The sequence below is a fragment of the Caloenas nicobarica genome, chromosome Z (assembly GCF_036013445.1).
Source record: "Caloenas nicobarica isolate bCalNic1 chromosome Z, bCalNic1.hap1, whole genome shotgun sequence".
Lineage (NCBI taxonomy): Eukaryota > Metazoa > Chordata > Aves > Columbiformes > Columbidae > Caloenas > Caloenas nicobarica.
Window position 1 is genome coordinate 67,420,777 of NC_088284.1, and position 23,324 is coordinate 67,444,100.

General features: G+C 37.9%; 1 protein-coding gene across 2 annotated transcripts in view; it reads left to right on the forward strand.

Moving 5' to 3' along the window:
* The window catches only part of FOCAD (focadhesin), a 109,449-nt gene that overhangs the window by 15,645 nt on the left and 70,480 nt on the right, over positions 1–23,324 (forward strand). The window contains exons 5-11 of one of the 2 annotated variants that reach the window (XM_065657889.1): positions 1,565–1,669; positions 10,175–10,276; positions 12,219–12,423; positions 14,591–14,797; positions 15,243–15,330; positions 16,003–16,205; positions 17,161–17,418. In XM_065657889.1, coding sequence (XP_065513961.1) covers positions 1,565–1,669; positions 10,175–10,276; positions 12,219–12,423; positions 14,591–14,797; positions 15,243–15,330; positions 16,003–16,205; positions 17,161–17,418 — 1,168 coding nt within the window. The remainder of the gene's footprint in view (positions 1–1,564; positions 1,670–10,174; positions 10,277–12,218; positions 12,424–14,590; positions 14,798–15,242; positions 15,331–16,002; positions 16,206–17,160; positions 17,419–23,324) is intronic. The other variant, XM_065657891.1, reaches the window with a different exon arrangement.

The window sequence follows — 23,324 nt, forward strand, 5'->3', positions numbered from 1 at the left end:
CTCCAGCCTATGTGTGTAAACATCTGTCTTCTAACAGTGTTCACATAAAGTCTCTCTGTTCTTTGATAAAAATTGCTTAAATTTCTTCAGACTTTTTGTTCCAGCCTAAGTCTAAATGTATCTATATCCGTTAACAGTTTAGGAAGATGTTTGAGGAGCCTACTGCACTCTGTGCCAAACAGTTAATATTGCTGTATCTCAGTTTGCTCATATGCTAAATGAAGATGATGGTTTGTTTGTCCCATGAGAGAGTTACATAAATTCTGTATAATTTCTTGTTTTCCAGCTCACTTCAGTTTTCCATTCGCTGATGGAGAAGTGGAATTACAGATAAAATAGATTTATCAGATATTTTTTCCTACTAGGAAGGAGGAGGAGGAACAGTAAAAAAATAAAACCAAAAATCCCCAGCATCCAATTCTGTTTTTCCTCCCTTATCTTGCCCTGTATGATAGAAGTTACTTTTTGTCAGGTGATAATCCCTTATAATTGTGTGTTTTGTTAGCTCTTTTTGTTCATTATGTGAATAAAGTGAGGAGTAATGGTAGTTTATTAACATGAGTAGTAAACTATCTCTAAAAGATCATTAGGAGTTAATGATGCAATTGTGTATAGCATGTTCTAGATAAAATGTCAAAGAATCCACCATGACTTTTTTTTTTTTTGCTCTGCTTCTACATTTGCACCTTGTGAAAGAATGTTTCATTATAGAGTCCAGCCTATTTTTTTTGAGAAGGGATTGGGTTGGATATGGTATGGTCTAGCTGAAAAGGTGTGGAAAGGTTGGAAAGGTGTAGAAAGCACTTAATTGTGAAGAGGAAAACCAAATCTTGAAAGTTAGCCTTAAAAGCTCAGCCAAGCAGTAATAAACTCTGTACTTCTTGAGCTCTACTGCATGGTCACAGGGCTTTTTTTCCTGCCTTATGGTGGACTTCATTAATTTCATTAGTGTCTCTCCAGGAGAATATGTGAAATCTTATAAAAATTCCAGAAATACTGTTATTTCATGATTCTTCTAAATGATAAATTAAACAACATAGGGAAAGGGAGAAAGAATAGCTGTATGTACCTATTTTATGTAGTCCTTGGCTCCTGAGATCAAAAGTCAGCACAAACTAGATGTCTCAAGTGCCTTTTCTGACAATGTGGTTTCTCTTGTTTTCTCTTGCTAGACAGTGACATGGTTGAAATTTGTGTACCATGCTGGACGTTCACCTATACCCTTGCATTCAGAGAAGAGCTAATTTTCTGGTTTTAACATTAAAAGCATCGGTTTCAGTTAAGCTAGGGACAGCAAATGTAAGAGATGTTACAAGCAAACAAACAAAAGTTTGAACTGAAGCATTAATTACTCTCTCTGCTGTTTTGCTTATTATGTGAAAAAGAAAACAAAGACACATGGATGCACCACGTGCCCAAAATTGTGTAGGCAGAGTTGAGACGGTCCTTAAGGAGACCTCAAAGCTTTCTGAGTGTCAGTTTTGTTCCTGGGTTTCTCGTCTTATAGAAAAATCAACTAACATAACTACATATCTGACAGTAATGTATTTCTTTTTGGCAACAGAAATGTGCATGGTTTAGTAAAGACTGTTCGGAAATTACTACGAATTCAAGCTATTCAACTGGGAAAAGATGGAGACGAGGCTGTTTGGAATCTGTATGGAATCAGGTCAGTTTCACATAGGTTTTATTTATATATCATAATAACTTTACATCTGATTTCCAGGAAAAGCATAGATTAAGTGTTAATGCTGGTTTTCAGTCAGTCATTCTCTCTTTTTTTTTTTTCTTTTACTGCACAGGTAATCAGTCATTGGCACAAGTTGCCCACAAAGGTTGTGGAATCTCCATCCTTTGAGCTTTCTAAACAATACAGGGATAAGGTTGCTACCATAAGCTCGAAAGGGACAGTGGTGACACATGAAGGCTGTGTATGAGAAAGAACAAATAAACACCGGCACTTGTCCAAATACAGTGGCTGGATGATTGCTAATAGTCCTTTTAATAAGTCTTTTATTTTAAGAATGTGGACCACTTCCCTCTCACTTGTTTTTCCCTGCGTTATTCCTGTTGTCAAAGTAAGGTTTCTGAATGCTTTTACTGTTGAAGTGGTTGCCATGTGATAATAAATGTTTTAAAGATGCATCCAGAGCTACTCATCTAAAGCTGCTTGTCATGCTATAGCAGCCTTCCGAAGAAGGCATCTTAGTGACTTCGTCCAGCTCTTGAGAAGCCGTGAGTCAGTGCTGACATTAACAGCCCCTATTGTGCGTTTTCTGGAGACACCCCAGCTTGGGACCTTTTCAGGTTGCTTTTTATGCCGTTAAGAGGTATCATTGTAGCAAGCTGTAGCTATAATGCTTTAAGGATATAAAGGCACCTTTTGGTAGAAAGGAATCATGTCTTAAGCAAAATGAAATAGTGAAGAAAAGTGAAACACACTTCGGAGTGCTGGATGTGCTTGCATTCCTGAAATCCTGTGCGCCTTTATTTTTCTAGCTATATCAGTTCTTTCTACAAAGTCCACGTTCTTATAGAACAGATTTAATTGAAAAGGCAGGCAATGAAGGATAGTAAGATGGAACGTTTTTTGAAACTTTCTCTTTAGTAGTAAATAAATGTATTTAAAGTCTGTGGTCGAAAACACTAAGTTAAAGCAATTTAATCCAAGCTCTGTGTGAGAAAAGGGTAGTAGAATGTGGCTGGAATAAAGAAGTAGCCTCTCCCCAGCAGGGTGAAGAAAGATTATTACTTTCCCCTACATCCCCACTTACCAAAAGAAAAGTTGCTGTTAACATACAAGAAAGGTGAAATTTGATCACTCAGAATGGTTTAAGGTACAATAATAGAGAACTGAAAATAAGCAGCAGACTTGTATTTAACCAATGTGGTGTTTGTTTTTCCTTTTTCTTCCAGTTGACTTTCATGAAGAGAGATTTCAGGTTGTTTGACTTAGTTTTGAATATCTAGTAGGTCAAGGCCCTGTGACTGAGATCTGACTTGTGGTTTCTAGTGTACAGGAAGGCCCATCTTTATTCAATGACTTCTTACATAACAATTTTGCATAGTTACGTTCTATAAAGTGGCATTAAAACTTGATTTCTGAAAGAAATAATGTATACAATACTTCAGCAACAGTAACTTCCTGTTACAATGTCCATATATTATGCTGCCAACTATGCGAAAGTATTCCATGTGGAAATCATCAACGAAGAATCAAAAAACACTAGTATGTTCTCAAGTAGTTTGCTATTGTCATCTCTCCTCGGACATTTTAAAGTCAGTATTACAGAGTAATTAATAAATTTGGTTTAGACCCATGTTAATTCTGGACAATAGAATTACTTTTATAATATGATTCTTGTGATTGTGTAGTATCATGAGCAGTTCCTGAAAATAAATGGGAGAAAATCATGTCTTGCAGTTTGGGGTTCTTGTCTGGTTATGCTGTATTGGGTTTGTCTGGGATGGAGTTAGCTTTCCCATAGCAGCCATCGTAGTGCTGTGCTTTGTATTGACAGCTAGAACTGTGTTGAGAATGTGACACGCCAGTGTTTTGGGTACTACTGAGCAGGGTTATCTCTCCGTCCCATTCCCATCCCTTCAAAGGCCAGTAGGGTGGAGGTGGGCAAGGCTTTGGGAGAGGACATAGCCTGGGCATCTGACCCAAGCTGACCAAAGGGATATTTCATACCATATGATGTTGTGCTCAGCACTAAAACCTAAGAGAAAGGAGTTGGGAGGAGGGTATTCATTATTAAGGCATTTTTCTTCCAAAGTGACCGCTACTGCTACTGAAGCCCTGCTTCCCAGCAGGTGATTGGACATTGCCTGATGATGGAAAGTAGAGAATAAATCTGTTTTCTGTGGCTTTCACGTACAATCCTTGCATTTCTTTATTAAATTGCCCTTATGTTGACCCACGAGTTCTCCATCTCATTTTCTCCCTGTCCTACTGAGGAGGAGGAGAAGGAGAGCAGCTTAGTGGGCACCTTGCAGCCAGGCAAGGTCAACCCACCAGACAGGTTTTCTGATTTCATCTGGGGAAGCCTCTGTAGCTTTAATGCTAGGGTTCTCCATTTTCTGTAAGAAAATTAAACTTGGAAAATAGAGAAGGGATTACCTCTGTTCATACAGAAAGTGGGAAATCTTCCTTTTAACCTAGTAGGTTGGTAGAAAACTGCCTCATAGATCACTGGATTTTGGGATTCCTAATTGATTCTGTAAGCTGTGCAAGTACCACTGGTTGTGTTTGGTTTTAGTAACTGGTATTCCAATGGTGGATAAATACCAAAACAAATGTGCTGGGTGGGGTTTTTTTTAAGGATGTGTGAAAAAAGAGTTAGGTGAATTTTAAATTCACAGGTGGGATGATCCGTACTTTTTGTTATGAATTTAAGACCAGCCATAGCAGAAACAGAAGTAGTCTGCAAGCTGGTCTCACTGTGAACTAGAGCTGAGCATTCCCAGTGCATTTATTATGTCTCGTCTGGCATAAAGTTGTCTGTTTCCTTTGTGTATTAATATAGCTGTCCAGTAATCTAAGCTCGAGATGAATTGAGTAGGAGGGCAGGAAAGAGGGGTTTTTGAGGAGTACTTGTCAGCGTTCTCAGTACAGGTGGGTTATACATGTACAGAACTTTGGCTATACATTTTTGCTGAAAGCGATGAATCTTTTTTTTAAATGAACTGGTATTTTACATTCTTCTTAATAATTCACCATGCATGGGTTTTATTGTCGTAAAATTCTGGAGAGCTGCCAACTTTCTGAAATCAAAATTCAAAGCAGGTAGAAAAATGCTTTGAAGATCATATTTGATGAAGTCAAGAGCTATTCCATCTTTCTGAAAGGGCCAGGGTCACAGCTGCATACACAGAAAAGTATCTTGACTGCAGACGTTGTTTCCTCATACAGAAAAAGCAATCTGTCACTGAATTTATGCGCTTAATCAGATTGGAGCTCTCTTGTGTTCAGAGCTGTAACAAAAAGGTTGAGATGACCTAAAAGTTAAAATAATTTTTGTTTTACTGTTGCCCCTCACATAAGATTTCTCTTTGTTTCCCTAGACACATGTGTTTACAGGTGGATAGCTGCTGTGTCTTGTTGTGTATTTTGCTTTATCCTGAACCCACTGGCAATAATTTAGGGTAGTAGCACTGTGATGCCGTTTAAAGATATGTGTTTTACAGTGCTATGTTAGCAATTCTTCAGTTAGTGTTGATGATAAATTGCATCTACGCACCTCATTTTTCCTGCTACTAATAGCAATATCAAATGAACTTTTTCAGGCTGCACATTTTGGTGTTTCATTGTTAATCACTGTTCGCTATAGAGCTTAGCTGATTTCTTTCATCATCGAATTCAGTACAGTTACATTAGTTTCAGAACACATGAAATCTGTCATAAAAGGCTTGCATTTTTTCTGGATAATAAGCCATTTTAATTTTGGTGTGTCACATGTGCTGACTTTATGAAAGTTCCAATGACTTCAGTGTCATAGCAGACACTGTTGGAGAAATATCCTGGAGATGACTGGAGAAATATCCTTCTCATTAGGAAAGGTAATTAATTCTTAAAATACGACAAAGGTATTGAAATAAGCAGCTCCTATAATTCTGTATGTCCATGCAGGGCTATGTACTTTCAAGGCCCTGGCGTGGTATGTGAACAGTATTTCTAGTTTCCTGCCTGATAAATGATCCTGTCTGATGTTGCTGGATTCAAGTGCTAGACAGGCAACAGGTTTTTTCCTCTTGAATGCTGTCATCTTGGAAACCTGCAATGAGGCAATAATCTTAGCCTTTCTAGTCTTCATACACAATTGTAAAAGACTCTTTAATTTCAGTAAAATATTTATAGAATCAAGCAAGGCGGACATACGAAGACCATATATGTAAATTGACGAATTATAGATAAATAAATGTGGGAAGTGCCAGGCTTCTAGCCCCAAATATGAAGGGCAGAACTGTAATATTTGCATATTTGTGACCATGGTGCCTGTTTACTGAACATGTTTCAAGTAGTCCGTCACATCAGCCAGCTTTCTGATCTGTATGTCTTCAAATTATGTATTTGCCTGAATAGAAACACAGATCTTTGGAAGAAGAGACTAACTGGTCTGTAGTTTGCTGGGTCTTCCCTCTTCCCCTTTTTGTAGATTGGAAGAACATTGGCTAGCTTCCAGTCAGCGGAGACCTCCCCAGACTACCAAAGCCTTTGATAGATGAAGAAGAAAGGTTACCAAGAATGCAGAGCCTGGTTCTTGGTGGAAGAACAATAGGCAATGAGCATAAGCTTTAAAACCAGGAGTTTCTGACTGGATATAAGTAAAAATGTTCCTCTGTGAGCGCTGGAGCACATTGCACAGAGAGGTGAGGTAAATTTTCTCTACACTGGATACAACACTGAAGTGAGATGGCTCCTGCAGCCCTTGGAATTATGCCAGTCGTAGGCTGCGAAAGACTTAAGTGATGAGACTGAACTTTACTGTGACTGGTGCCCCACTCCTCCCGGCCCCACCCATTCCCATTAGACTACTGTACTTATCCTGCTTTCCAAAGTAATTTTTTGGCAAGTCCTAATAGAATCTCATCTAATGTTCTTTGTGTCAAAATATGGATCAGTAAGCGTGCAAAACTATATGCTTTCATGCTGCCGTGTGTTTCGGAAGCAGAGTTTGTTATATTTTCTCCTCCCTTTTTGTTCATGTGATTTTTCTAAATGCTAAAACAGCGCTAGCTTGAAAGCTATTCAGTTAATCCAGGCAGAACGCTAAATATCTGCTCCTGAAGAGTTTGTCCACCTACTTTATTTTTAATTCTTCTTCCTGGGTGTGTATATGGTCTTATTATTTTAGCACAAGATCACCTCCAAATTTAACTCGCTTTTTTCTAACAGAGTAACCAGATACTAATTATTCTTTTATAAAGACTTAAATACAATGTGTTAAATTTCCTCTCTTTTAAGCTTCATTTAAGATGTGCCAGACGTAAGATGTCAGAGCCCGTTGATAAATTTCCTTTTGTCTTTAGATACACGAGCCTTGTAATTACTCTCAGTTCCATTAGCCCATATGAGTGGTGATCTTCCTTGATTTTATTACTCAGACAGTACTTGTAGTTTTTCAGCTTTAGTATTGATTTTTGTAATTACTTCCACAATTTAGGTCACCTTACTAAGAATGTTTACTTCCTCATATTTACATATTATGACAATAAATTAGGGTTATTCGCTGTGTTCATGGCAAACAGCTTTTGAAGATGGATTTGGGGTCATACTTGCGAGTCTTGGTAGTGTACAGGCTGCGTCTGTATATGGAGATGACTTAGCAGCAGTGTTCTTTGTCTCACTTTATTGCATTCCTGTGGATTTCTGCTCTTTTCTTAAGGGCACAGTTATCTTCATGTCTAAATAGAAATTACCTGAATCAGGTTTAACCTCTTGCTGACAAAGTATATTCTAAATACTGTCTTAATTTAGACCAACTGCCTCTAGCGTGATGTTCTGAGCAGTGCAGTTAAGTCTTTCACTGTAAATAAAAGCTTTTGCTTGATACTTAACGGCATATTAACAACACTTTTTGCTTTATGAATATCCCTCCGTGGCAAGAAGTGTTTTGTCAGCTGGAGCAAACTTCCTACATGCTTCTACCTTAGGATCCAAAGTAATTTGAAGCTTTTGAAGAGAGGCAGTTGACCAAAACTTATTGTTTTATAATAATATTTTCTCTTCAAGTATTTCAGAATTCTAATTTGTTTTGTAGCATGTAGGGGCACTGCAGTTATGTGCTGATACCTGAGCTGCGCAGCTGCAGGGTTCAGTGGGTCGTATAGTTGACTGTTGTCTTCTATTGAAGTAGATATTCCCAGTTTCCTTGGGTGTTAGCTCTATTCTGACAACACTGAGAAGAAAATGAGCCATTAGGTATGTACAATATTCTGTAACCTGCTTTTGTAACTTGGCAGGTCTTTCATTCAGGTAATGGTGATGTTAATTACTCTCTAATTATCCTCGAAACGAGTCGATTGCCCAGAATTCAAACAATGTTGACATTAAGAATGTAAAAATAACATAATAAGGGACACCTCTTTAAGGATATGTCCGCTAGATTATATTTTTTCAGAAATAGTATCTTACTAGGCATAGCATAACTCTAAGCATTCCTCTTTATGGCAGTAAGTATTACCTCTTCAGGTCACTTAGAGGAAGCCTTAATAGACCGCCATGTTATGCAATTCAAATTTGCTATGTAGTGGAAAAAATCAGATACACATTTCTAATTTTTTCATGGGATTCCTGCAGATCTCATTCACTACACCTGGAGCTGGGGTTGGTTTGGTGCTACTGAAGGTGAAGCCTGTGTCATAGCACCATGCTATTGAATATGAGTGTGTCTCAATGCATGTTGTCTTCTGTAATAAAAAGACTGCCTCAGATCTTAGGCTTTCTGCTATTAACAGGTTTTTAAAACAACAATAACAAACCAACCAAATGCCATTATAAATCTTTTCTAAAAGGATTATTTGACTGTATCACTTATTGTAGTAAAATTAACAGTATATCAAGAAAACGAAGAGTTTCTTCACTGCAGTGTGCCATACCTTCTACCCTTTAAGTGAGACAGCTCACATACATGAAAGTCAATTGGCCTTTAAACACATGCAAGAAGCCTTAATGTTCTAATAGAAGTGTGGGGGTGTGTGCTGTCCTTCTGTCTTCTCTCCTTTTTTTTTTTTTTAAATTCTTTCTCACTCTTGTTTCTTAGAGGTATGGTAAGGGTCAGAAACTGAGGCAGTTGCTCTTGAGATGTGCCATTCCAGTTGGTGGGTCTCATATCACCTAGTGTTGTACAGGTAAAATTGACGGGAAGTCTCTCTGGTGCGTAGCACAGATTTGTTGGAAAGATGGTTACCCAAACTGAAGGCGGTGGTCTGCAGCATCTGCAGTTCCTAGGTGTATGCTGCCCTACTCTGTGGCTGCTAGCCGTGTGCAGTGTGTGTGCATTTGTTGCCTTTCCATTTATTTGTGTGGCCCTGCTCTCCTCCATGTGTCTAGCAGATCCCTGGTAATTGGCAAGACTCTTCCAACTTATCTGTCTTGCTATTAGGAAAGTTACTTCCCTGCGCTCGGAGCAGAAATATCTGGTTGTCTGCTGTTAAGCTGTTGATATGTGCTTGTAGTTGGCTGAAGCAGGAAACAAAACTGGGGGAAATATGGACACTTAGCAGGCAGGTGGGCACAAGGAGGCCAGTCACAGCAAGGGCAGTGGGTAAACTCTAGCAGGAGGTGATGGAGGTAGTGATGAACTTGCCTTCACATCACCAGTTCTTTCCAATTTCCCACCTCTCTAGGCTATTTAATGTTCAGACTCTCATATTCAGTCCTTTCATATGCCGACTTACTCTAGTCAAATGACTTTTGCATTTTGCTTCTGACAGAACAAAGTATACACCTGAGGCTGCCCTCCTGCCCAGCTTTTCCTCCACCTGCTACTGTACAAGGGTAGTCGCTGTTTGATGCAAGCATTGCACTTCTAGGTAGTGTAGATGGCCTTCAGTCCTTTACTTCAGAGGTCGGGAAGCTGTTGGTGATAGATTCATCTGAGAAGAACCAGTGACTACCAGGCCTCAGTGACATTTTGAAATGCAACCATTGTCAGAGGGTTGGCAGTAAAGTGGACGTTTCTAGGCTGGTGGTATGACCAGTCTTCTCCTTTCCGCTTTCTTTCACTGAAAAAAAAAAAAAATTGGAGCACATTTAAACCAGTAAGTGGGATGATGGTTTGTACCTATGCTTGAAAGACTGGACTGGTGTATGACATATAGTTCAGATTTTTCTGTGGCCATTTCTTGGAGCCTGCTGCTAGAGGCTAGTGCTGCTACCAATGACTCAAATCAGGCCACACGTTTGAACAGTGATCCTTAGACATTTATTTTTTAAAAAATAAATTCAAAAATATTTTTCTGATAGAGATTTTTTAAAAATTTTATTTCCCAAAGTTCCTATAAAATGGCCTCTTTTGACAGTATAGCAGTCTTGGCAAAGTTGGTAAGGGAGCTGTTACCAGAGGCTCAAACTGTCTATTTCTACAGCTGCTTTTACTTTGAAGATAGTTATTTTGCACACTTGCTTTCTGCGTTATAGATCCGAATGTTTTTTTTCTTTGTGTTTCAGGAACACTCCTCATCCATTTGTCAATGTCCTTGAAAACAGACCTGATTGCTGGCCAGTTCTACTACAGCAGATAACAGTATTTTTCCATGAGTGTCCAGAAAGGTAAATGAATAAATAATTAAAAAATATCAAATGTAGATAACTGAATCATATCAATGTAACTTTTTTCTTGAAGGCAGCTGCAATAAGCAGTGAGAATTCTGTCTTTTGAAAAGGATAATTATAGAACTTAAGGACACCATTTATGGTTAAAAATAGAATATTAATGAAATACTAGCATAATCCACTAAAAGTTGATTTTTATAGGTTTTCTTCAACTCTTTTATATTGATATAATCTTTATGGATGTTGAAAAATTGGTGCAAATTTGATAGCACCTTTGGAATTTTTTTTTTTAAATAAGCAATTTATATTATTTGCTTTGTCAAGATTTTGCTTGCTTGGTCAGAAAAGATGACTAGTATGCAGGTATAACTCATCTATACAAAATGGCGACACGATAAAAGGAAAGCACAGACAGTTTTCTCTCACAGTAAAGAATGAGGTCTTTAAAAATGATGTAGTGGCACAACCTTATTATAAAGCCTCTTTAGCAATGAAAAAATATCCAATCTACCAACAATTTAGACATTTCTTCATGCTTACCTCCAGGGAGTTTGTCCAATAAAGACTCAGTGTAAGATACCAAATGCTATAGCAGCTGTAGAGCTGAATGTGTTCAGTGATTTTTGCACCTATATGTGTGCTTTTCAGATAAAAAGTACCTCTTCTGTGTTCTGGAAGACTCATACAAATCCAAGAGAGTAATTTTACAGTGAAATTGACTTCTGTATCCTGCTGCTCTGAGTGAACAATTAAGTGTATTAATCTGTTAAATTTCTAGTGGACCTAGATCAACCGTAAGACTTCGAAGCAAAAGTGTGTTTTATTCAATTTAGTTCATAGAATATTTTTAAAATACTGTTCGCAGACCTGTTCTTCCACTGTGCTGCTAAATCTGGGACTTGTGAAGCATCTCATCAGATGTCTGAATGGTCTAATCAACTGTGGATTTTTTGCCCGTGGCTTGTTTTGTATAAAAATAGGAGTTATTCTTGCTCAAAAAGAAAATGTTGTAAACTTCCTTTGCTGCTTTTTGTGTGCAGGCTTCTGTGGAATGAAGTTCTAGACTGAGAATATAGAGTCATAGAATCATTTAGTTTGGAGAAGACCATTAAGAACATAGAGACCAACCATTAACCTAACACTGCCAAGTCCTATACCAAACCATGTCCCAAAGTGCGAGGTCAATGAGCGCCACATATGTTGATGTAGATCTATCAGTGAGTTCTTTGTAAAGTTCTATATCAGTTCTGAGTCCTGTTGAAAGCTGACTTCAAATTTTGATTCCCTGTATATTTGTTAATGCATTGATCATTAGCTTTATTTGGTTGTTTTAATAGTGTCAAGAACAGCTGGTATTCCTAACATGGTCAAACTGAAATAATTGTTCTGAGATAATCTTTTTTACTGGGAAACCATGTTGGTTAAATCAGATCCTGTTCCATGTTATCGTTTAAGACCATTGGGCAACAACTGGCAAGGAATAGATGCCTCTTCTTAATTGAAATTGGGTTTATGTGTTTTAAAAAGCTATTTTTTATTAGTCTTGTCTGAATGCTACTTCAGAACAGCACACTAGTCTCTGATGTTATTCAGAGATGATATTCAGCAAGGAAAGCCACTTTATTGAATTGCTGAGGAAAAAAAATGTATAATTAAGAGTGTCATGATCTGCAAGTACATATTGAATGGTATTCATGCTTAAATATTGAGTCGTTTCATGATTGCGTTTCATTGTATAGCTGCTATATAAGGTCTCTTGACAATGCTTCATGCAAATTAGTCAAAGGTTTTTTGTGAGATTAGTAATGCCTTTAATACCTTTCTGCTAATTGCGTCCTGTAAATTATTGCAGGGAGTGTCACATTGCTTGGGTTTTCCTTGTTGTTTGTTAAGTTTTCAGTAGAAAGCAGTCTTGACAAACTTTTTTCTTGAACTGCAGGGCACAGAGTTCATGTGTTGGCATAATGGCCCCATTCTTAAGATACCTGTATTGTGAACCATCTCAGCTACGGGAATATGCTGAACTGCGAATGGGTTTACTTAAGGTCTTACTTCAGCCTCATGGACCAAAGCACAAAGAAACACCTTCTGTGCTGGAATGCCAGATTCTTCAGCTTCTGTGTGATTTGATTACACACCTTCAGGTACAGTTGTTACCTGACCCCACCTTTTACAAATAAATGCTAACAAAGCAATGATAACATTATTATTATTATTGCCTTTCAAGTGTGCAAATATAGCATTCTCTTCCATTTCTTATAGAGCTGATTTGTTGGTAGTACAAAAATCTACAAAAAAGTCTCTTTCTGGTAGAAGGTGAAACTTTTTAGTTGTTCAAATCTGATACATCTGGTATGGTGTTAATTAAAACACGTGTTTGCCATAATTATTTGCTGGTACTTGCCTCAGTAAACATACAATAAACTTGCAGAGATACTCATGAAAGAATGTTGTTAAATGGTAAGATATTTGTCAAAAACATGCAATTTTTAACTTAACATGATAATATTAAAATGAGACAAACTATATGAGAAGCATGATTTAAGTACTCCTGGATTATTCCTTTTTCACTTTTTGTAACGGATTAGTCTATATAAAGACAAAACTTAAGCCCTCTGGAATATGCTCGAGTTTTTTAATCTATTTTTAACTTGCACAGTGGTACTTGGCTAGGAGCTAAGGATTTAATCTTTCTATCCCTTTTGGTTAGAGGTCTAGGGTGTTTGTTAAAGTTAATGGCTCTGCTTTGCCTCATGCTTTACTGCGACATTGGTTAAGCTTTTTTTGTGCCTATGTTATCTTTTCCTTCTTTAATATCAGAGCAGAATCTTCGGTTTCATATATATTCGGTTAAACATGAGGTACTATGGTATTGTTACCATAGAGAGACAGTTTTATAATATGGATAATGTAAAGCTAAATAGGCATGATATGAGGATATTTGGTAGCATCTTCTGAGGAATTTTACTAGTAAAGTCTACTTTCTACTGGTAGCTACTTTTCACAATCTTTTGGACAAATAATGACTTGTATTATATACATTTATCTTGACTCAGGTCTATTTTTTGTGATGACAAGTACACATTGACTCTTTCTAGTCACAGGGACATTTCTGATTTTGTCTTGATTCTACCTGAATGTCAGTATAACATTGTGTCCTTGAATGTGTGACCAAGCATCTGACTAGGTAACATTTGGCCGTAAACATGGCACTGAAGAAGACTTACGAAATTAGTTATGAACCTTTCTTTTCTCTGTGCCTATTGGCACTTTCTTTTTTTTAACTAGAAGTCTGTTGCATTTTTTTAAAACTCAGATTAATACTTGAATGTTTTTCTCTTGCCTGAGATACAACTTTCACAATGGGAAGATAAATACTTCCTTCAAGAAGCTGGTTTGAACTGTTTCATAACCCGTCATTCCTCCTCCTTTCTCTGAATCTTGAGTTCTTCTTATCCTTCCTTTAAGCTTAGCCTTTAATTCTTTGTATTGTATAAATGCTGAAATACTTCCTAGTCATTTTGTCTGACAATATCAACCAAGCTGTCAAAAGGTACAGCTCATCATCTGCAGATTTTTCTGCTGAAAAATTCAGTGGACATGAGGCTTCTGATAAAAGCAGATTATTAATAGATTTTGTTCCAAAAGACTAAAAGTCGGGATATTATCCTTAATGCTGGCTTCCAGAGTTTGGATTGGAATAGCAGAGTTTGTCTGGAACTAGAATTTAAGAGCACAAATGCTCTTGTCTAAAACATTAGGATTTCAAGGCAACCTGCTTCGTGAAATGTCTTTACTTGGCTTCCAAGTATGGAGATACTGCTTTTGGCTATTGCACTTCAGGTTTTTATTTTTATAGTAGATAGATTACGTGGTGCTTTAGAAGCAGGTAACACCACTGTATTCATCTTTTGAGATGTTTTCATTACAAGACTATTTACCTGCTATATGAAAGCACCGCACGATTTGTTTATGTTGCTGAGAGAACCCTGAGAGATGAATTAATTTGCTGCTGTTTTTGAGGAAAAAGGGATTTTTCTCATCAGCTACAAGAAATCTTTTTATTCTTTCACATGTTTCTAATTTTACTTCAAAACATTAAATAGCAGTTCATCAATTGTTTTTTCAGGGAAGTTGGATAGGAGATTCTTAGGTTTAGTTTATAAATGTGTTTCTTCAAAGTCTTAGTAATATTTGCAGTGGAAACATTGCAGAGCTAATAAAACTAATTCTGAACTTGGGGAATTCTGCATAGAAAAGGAAGGGGAACTAAACCAGAATGTGTTTTGGTTTTTAATTACCTCTCTACAGGTTAAAGACTTACTGCAAGTTACAGAAGCCTTGTTTTTTCTGCAAGAGCTATTCCTCAGGCTACTGCATCATCCGGTGTTTTGGAAAGTTCAGTTATCTCAGTTTTGCCTGCAACTGTTATGCTTCTGTGAAGTGTGTTTAAATCTAACAGGAGAATGCTCGTCTTTGATCTCCTTAATAGAGGGCAACTTTGAGCTCTTAAAGGAGGTAAGAGTTCATGGGGAAAAAATAAAATAGTTGTATTAAACTTAAAGAATGTCATGTTTAAGGCATTATTTAGAAGCACTCTTGCATGGCATTCATCTGCAAGTGACCAGTGTTGTTTCAAAAGCTTCTAATTTGCTTTTTCTGGTCGAAGACCTTCAAAAGGCAAAAACTTAACTGAATCTGTATATATCAGTTAACCTTTCAGTATGGGAGTTGTTTTAAACTGAGCTAAAGTGGTTTGAATGAATTAAAATGTTGTAGCTACTCAGTTCAAATACTAGTTTTATGCTATTCATATTCTTCATTGCATGTACTGTATCACTGTACGTGCATTCACTGTGATTCATGGAGAAACCCTTGCAGAGTTTTGTTTGTTGCCCATTTGTACTGTTTAATGCTACTGAAAAACAAAGAAGACTTGAACCTCTTTCTTTTTTCCTTATAGGGATTTCCGGTGGAACAGTGTATAATTGGGCTAGCACTTCTACTGCTGCAAACACCAGAAAGTCAGCAAAAGTCTGTCTTGAGTCTAGGTAAAGCTCTTCTTGTGAAAGAGGAATCGACACACTTCAGACTTTGTCGTTGTTTCTTCATATTTATGAAAATAAGCACTGCATCCCTCTGAAGTTGGATTGGGTGGTGAAATTTCTTCTGAATTTAAAAACTAACATTTGATCTAATAGCAATAAAGATAAATTTTCCTGCTTCACTGGTTTTCTCCGTGGACGTTACTGAATTCTAAGCTCCCTCCTATCTTGGAGCTTACCTGTTTCATTTTTGAGTCAACAACAGGATATTCTCAGCTGAGATTTGTGCATCCTGAATGGTTTCCTCTGACAGATCTTAAGAGAGCAGGCCTGATGGTCATGGCAATGTCTGGCTGAGCTTTGGACTTTGTGGTTGCAGTTAGTGGAGTTATTCCAGTAAAAGCGAGGGACTGTGCTAGGTTCTATTATTGTATTTCTTGCTGCCATGAGGTACTTTGCTGCAAACAACAGAAGTGTGTGGGTATCTAAATAGAATTGGAGTTTTACCAAAAAATCTTTTGCACAGTAACTCTTGTACGCACGTACTGTAATTCTGGAGATCATGACTCTGCTTGACCAGAGTGTTTCCTAGAAATGTGTCATGCCTAAAAGTACGAATTATGTTAGTTCTTTTTACCCTGCGTGATCTTTGTTTTTTCTCCACCTTGTCTTAAATAGCCTACAAGCTCCTTTCCTGTTGGGAAACCCAGAACATCTCAACCACAGCCCTTACTTTGGTGATGCCTGTGCTACAGATCTTATCTTCTACAACAGTTGGCGACTGCCTATCTGAGGATGACTCTGGAACTACCAGGCACCAGCTGGCTGTAAATATTTTGGAAATATTACAGGAAGAAGGTGTGAAGGATAAAAAGGAACTGGTAAAGTTATAAGGTTTTCTCCTTCTTTTGGGTCAGGTGGGGGGATGCATTTAACAATTTTGCTGCATTTCGCCTAGGTGCTTGAGAAGGACTTTATATGTGACACCTCTGCTGGCGTCTGGATTCCATTTTTAATGTTCATTTGGAGACCTCTTTTCAAATACTTTCTTAATATAATTTTTATAGAATCTTCTTCATATAATTACTGCCTGCCAATGAATGTCTTGATAATGGAAAGACATTTCTGAAAATATTGCATTTTCTAAGGGAAGAATTAATAGGGAAGAGACAGTTTGTCTTGGATTAAGCTTTGTTTTCATGAAAAACTTTGAACTTCTGCATTAATTTGCAGGAGCTTTAGAATACATATTTTTACATGCATAAAAACCTGAGTTAGGAGGATTCTGCTTTTATATTTTACTACTTTCCTGCTTCTAAATGTTATCTTCCATGACTGCATCTATAGAACATTTTGTTATGAGAAGTGAAACAGTTGAACAAAAAATGTGAAATCAGATTAACTTAAACTGTGGCGTTTTATTAAGTACTATCAAAAATTAAGAGGATTTCCTTAAACTAATTTAGATGATACTTAAACTTTTGTGATGCACCTGTCATTGTCAGGAATGGAAGATTTTAATGTATTCCAGTTTTATTGTGTCCATTTTAGTGAGGAAGTAACACTGCGCTTACCAGCAGGAACAGGAATGGTGGATGCCAAATAAAGGGGGGACTCCTGAAGAGGGAGTTAGCAACCCATTCAAACATTGTTAGTGCAATCATTCGTATAAAGGACTGTAAAGAAGTGTATTGCAATTTATTCTTTACATTATTGCATTGGGACCCTAAAGAAAGATTTGTTTAGGATGACAGAACTGGATTAGTTATGTTTTTAATTTGTTCTTTCATGGTACCATATTTGTTTGAGAATTTTGTTTGTTTCACTTGTTTTCAGGTGTCCTGCAAACTCCTTTTCCCTATAACAAGCTCTTACAGCTCATTGTATACAACCTGGAAGATCATAGAGCTCATGAAAGAGAAGTCTGCAGTTACTAACTGGTTATCTTCAGTGAAGTCACTGCTGCCTGTGACAACTCAAGTCCCTGCCCATGTTTTTCTTCTGCTGGCATATCTACTGATCCAAGAGAATGGAGAGAGTCTTCGTGATGTACTCCAGGCTACTACAGAAATAGCCAAGGTGGATTGTTCTCAGGTAAAAGCTTACTGTTAGTGGATTTTGTTAGAGGACTTGGGCTGAGTTCTGCAGCTCGAGAGAGGGAAGGCTGCCACAGCTTCATGACCCCAGGTCCGGTAAGTGGAAAGGCTGTGCCTGTGGTCCCAGAAAGTACATGCACATGCCTGTGCTTATATGTATATAATGCAGGCACACAGAACATTCAGAAGGACACAAAACAGCAGCAGGGGCCCCATCCTGCTCCGCTTTCTGGCTGAGCAGGGGAGAGTTCTACTGGTGGGAATGTATGTACAATGTATGGATATGTACAGTATGGATCCCTCCAGCAATGGGGCGTAGACAATCAGTGTGCAGAGTGGGTGGCCCCTGGAAGCCAGTCTTGCCAGTTACTGGCATCAGCCTGTAGGAGCTCCTGAGGCACACATGCACGTGCATATACCCCAAGCTGTCTGGAACTCACCTTTTGTGTGTCACTTACAGCAAAATACGTATTATGTCTGGTTTTTAATATTTTTTAGTTGTTTAGGCTTAGGAAAAAAGACTGGCTTATTTGTTGCTATTATCTAATAAGTTTGAATATACTACATGAGGAAGTTGAAAAGAGGCTACTAAACCGTTTCTGACTTTGACCTCATAAATTATTCTCTGTTCTTTTGTGGTTACTGGAACACTGCCAAGTCTCTTGTGATGTCTTTATTCTTGCTTCTTAAAAATATGTGCATAGTCTTTGTCTGCCTCAGTACTGACTTCAAGCCAGAATTACGCAGTATGGTGAGACTTATCTGCATCACCTGGAAAGATAAATGGGGATATCTAGAAAAAATAATAGGTAATGCAGGAGGTGTTATACAGAAACAATCATATCTTGATGGTAAAATAATAAAAAAATGTAGGGAAGGGAGAAGTCTTGCTCCAAATTTCAGATGTGCCCTGAAGACAAGCTTTATTTGCTTCAGGTTTTTTTAAATTGCTTTTTGTCTCAAAGAGTTGTCATACTCTGCAGCAAAGAGTTGGAAAAGGATACAGCTTACGGGATATGTGCTTGATGACTTATGGTGCTGAGCATTGTAGTTGTGATCCAGGGAAGCAGTCCAGAGTGTGCTTGCTGTTGAACACATACTGAAATGCTGTGCTGAACCAGGCCTGTCATACAGTGGTTTGGGAGATAACTATTTATAAAGCCAGAGAAGTTTTTAAAACAAGTGACAGCTTCATCTTTTCCAGGTTGCCTGCTGTTAACCTTTTGTGTCTATTCTCAAATCTCTTTCAGGCTGACCTTTTGTTTTGTTTTTTTCTTGCATGAGTCTGTTTCATAATGCACTCAAATTGATACAGATTTGGGAGCATATGATTTCTTTAAAGTTTTTTTTCCTCAGGTTGACAGGTTGTTTTTTTTTTTTAATTTTAACTTTACTGTATTTCTAGCATTATATTTAGTCATACTTTTGCATAGTAATTAGGTTTTGTGGGGATTAATTATGTTATATTTCTTGAATTAAATTATGCTACTTCAAGGTTTTTTGTTTTCTGTCTTTAAATTTGTTAACCTCTGTATTGAAGATAAGAGTTTGATTTTTGGATGATATGTGGAAAAAGTAATTCTGAGTGCTGTTCAGACACACAGTAGCAGATTGAAAAATCCAGTTTTCAGTCTGGAGAAAATTGCAGGGTTTTGCTGTAGAATTACTGATCAGGACTGTGAGTAATTTATGTGAACTGTAGGATCACTGCTCTGGAAAGAACGAATTAATTGTATTATTTACATCTTAACCAAACCAACTGTAGCTGGGTTTCTAAGAAGTATGTAACCTGCAAACACATTTAACTCATGGTGTTTCTCCTGCAGCTTGAGGAAATAGACACATACAATACTTTGGAGGGAGGAATAAAAAAGGGAAGCTTTTGTTGGTCTTAAAGGATTTTCATTGTGTCACCTTGTAGCATAGCATTGTGGGTATATTTGTTGTTTGTCTAAAAGAATCTTCGAATAGTTTGGGTTGGAAGGGACCTTCAAAGGTCAATGAGCAGGGACATCTTCAACCAGATCAGGTTGCTCAGAGCTCTGTCCAGCCTGGCCTGGAATGTCTCCAGCGATGGGGCATCTACCACCTCCCTGGACAACCTGTTCAGTGTTTTACCACCCTCATTGTAAAAACTTTCTTCTTTATATCTTGTCTAGATATTGCCTCTTTTAGTTTAAAACTGTTACCCCTTGTCCTATCGTAACAGGCCCTGCTAAAAAATCTCTCCCCATCCTTCTTATAGGACTCCCTTAAGTACTGAAAGGCCACAATAAGGCTCTGTGGAGCCTTCTCTTCTCCAGGCTGAATAACCCCAAGTCTGCAGCACATCTGTAGCACACTTCAAACCACGAGTAGTCATCAGCTGAACTGAAAAAAGTTACCGGGCAGGCAGTTCACTGTTATAGTACATCTATGCCTCTATGTGAACTGAATACAGAAGTGTTGTCGTTTGCTCATTTTATTATATCTTGAAGTTCCTGTTTTGTCCTGTTCACACTGCTATCACTATGCTAATGTTAGTATGGTATTTCATTTTAGTGAATACACAGGTGGTTGCAGAGTCACCATGACAGTGTTTATACAAAGCCTGAACTGCAATGTTGATATTTGCTTTAGGAAGAATTTGCAATTCTGCACAGCTTATTTACAGTTCAAAGTAAGACCAAGTTCTAGTTCCTGCATAGTTTTTTTTGAAGTATTTATTCAATGTCCTTGGGTATACTCCTTGTTGAATTGTATGTCGAATAGCTGCTCTGGGGTGTTACAGGTCTTACATCAGTGGAAATACTGAGGTGTTGGAAGTTAGAACTGACTCCTCAAAGCATATGGTGGAGATGTGCAAAATTAAGTGCTCTTGTTTTTTTCCTCTTCTTACATTGTCAATTCAGTGGTTCATTCTTGTTTTCTTAGAATGACTGTTACTTTCTTGCACACGGATGAATTCTTTCTCTTAAACTACAGGTTTAAAATTCTTCCATTCTGTTATAGCCTTGTACCTCCTTTAGAGGATTGTTGGATGACACAAAACAAGAGAGCATTAAAAAGCAGGAAGAAATCATAGCATGTGAGCAAGTTGTAACCTCTCAGTACTCTTCTTGGAGCAAAAGATTCTTTCTCAAACAGCTGTAGCAAGAGGGCACTTGAAGCTGCTTTTGCTGCTTCATGCGATATTTGGCTTCCTTTTAATTTGTCACCTGCTTCTTGTCACTTCATTTAACTTAAGATACCAATGCTACGTGTTGTTTAAAACCCTACAGTGAAAAATACTGGATCACGATGGCTCTGGTGGTCTGTGGCAGGGAGAAATAAACATATTCACTGTAATTTCCTGACATGGTAAAACTCGAAACAATCTATGCTAGGAGAGTCATTTACCAAATGGTGGTGGTATTGCTGCTGACAACCCGGTACAATGGCACGCTCTAATATTTTTGAATGCACATGGTGTAGAGTTCATTCAAAAAGTTCTTACTTAACTGTTCTGTAAGAAGTGGAAGCCTTGAGCATTTAACATGCAGGTTAGTCTTCGGAACTCAGGATATAGGTTTACCTTGGTCATGCAATTCACAGCTAGAAAATGTTTTTCTGCATTACCGACAATGCTAAGGTTTCTGTTAAGAAGTGTTTCATTCGTGAGTTTATCATCACCAGACATCTGGGATTTTGGATTATATGCACTATGATGGATTTGAGGGGGCATTGTATGAAGTACATCACCAGTTAAGACCTTTATTTTTTTTTTACCAACTCTGGTGTAGAAGTGGCCTTACCATATGCTGTTTTAGCCCATACTAAAAAGTTTATTTATTGTGCTGGGTACAAAGCTTTAGGTGCATGAAATATTGACCATATTATTTAAGTACGAGTTGGAGAGCTGGTAGCATGAAAGTAAGCAATCTTGGTGTCTTATCTCCAGGAAACAAAGAGGAATACTTTAGTAAGCAGGCATGTTAGGCATAGGATAGGATAGTATGGTATTTCTGGCAAATAACACTTTATTTCTTACATGCCATTTAGAGCTCTGGTTGAGAGGGAAGGTGCGGAGCTGATCAGTGACAAGGGGAAGAATGTAAATTCACTTCTGCATTTCGTTGGAGTAATCTGGAATAGCTCCACTGACTTCACAGAAACAGTTTTAGAGACAAATTTAGATGCAAGTCGGCAGAGGTAACAAGCTTTACACAGATATAGGGAGAGGAGGAATTTAACCCAAAGTTCTTGATGTTTAGCATGAGGTGAGTGGGTTTACCTGTTTTGTTTGTTCTGCTTACTTTAAGACAAAGCTTTTGTTAACCAATGCAGTCAATAAATTTGGTGGACACAGCCTCTTGAGCTAACCATGGTGATCTGACTACTTCAGAATTAAAAAGTGCTTCAAGCTGGTGAGAAGTCCTCCTGCCATTGGGAAAAATGTCTCATGCCCAAATGCAATGAGAAGGTTAAGTTCAAACTGCGTTGTATTTTCTATTTCCCTAATGATCAGTGGAAGTCCATGTGAATTAGCAAATGGCGTTTAAAATGCAGAATTGTTGATATTGTCTAACTGGCTCATGTTTCATTCTGTAACAGGGACTGCAAATGGTGAGCTTGTAGTCTTTTAAATTACCGTGGCCTTTAAAATACCTTTCTGCAAAACAATGCAAAGAATTTGGGTGTCTTTTAGGTAGGATCACAAAAATCAATCAGAGTGATAAGTAATAGAGCAGGTGTTCTGCTGGGTAGTATTTGGAAATTTGGCATGAGAAGAATATTGTGTCTAATTGGAGTGATATTTCCCTTCTCAGTCCTTAGTTAAATGCAACCATGGACATTGGTTAGCAATATGTCTTTTAAATTAGATTTTTAGATTTTTTTTTTAATTCTGAAAGATCTCAATGCTTTAAAACTGGGACTTACTGTCTGGCGTAGTTGAACTTGGGATCACCTGGCATTTGTTTTGACTCTGACAAGTTTATTTCAGTTCTGGGTCTGCTTAATGGGTCCACAGAGATTATTACAGGGGCGCACAGCACTGCACTGAAAGATAACCACATTGTTTCTTGTAGATGCAATGCTCTCCATAAGGCAGGAAGAATTACCTGGGACTTGTCTGGTCTTGCAGTTAAAGTAGTTAGTACAGGGGGAGAGAGCATTCGAAGCTCACGGATGGGGGAAACAACCGACTACTTTAATAAACTCGATGGGCAGTGTGATGGCAACAACCACTAACGTATTGATGGCAGAGTTCTACTTTGGGAATTGCTTTACTTGGTTCTGTGTTGTATTCAGTTCCACATAAATAAATGGTGCTGTATAAAGTTGGGGAAAGTAAGTGCTAAAACCATGATCAGAATGTCCTTTAAGAAAATGAAAACTCATCACAACAAACTTGTTAAACATTCTGAGTCTGTAGGGCACTTTCTGAAGGATGCAGTGGAAGGTGGTGTGCAGCATAGTAATTACAAGACTGTTCTGAAGAAGAGAAGAAGAAACTTAGAGGTTTGATGTGGAAAGAAGAGAACAAAAAAACGCTGTTAATCCCAAATTTATTTTTAAACAGGCACCTATATTAACTTGAATCTGTTCCTTTGGCATTAGCAGCACTTGAACACTCAGTTTAGACCCAGGTGCTTGTAATGGAAAGAAGGGCTAACCAGGTAAATACAGGTACATTCTGAATTCCATGTCTTGGATTCGTGTTTAAATCCAAGTAAACTTGAGCTAGCAGACCTCAGAGTTTAGGCTTGCAAGAGGTAAATACAGTGTCCACGGGGCAAAATGAAAAAGTGTCAACTCTACAGCCACACTGTGGACTGCCTGTACTACAGTAGAGTATATGGAAGTGCTGAGATGTCATGGTGAGGGTCATAGCATAAATAAATTGTGTGATGCCTTTTTCCGGCCCCCCCCCACCCCCAAAGT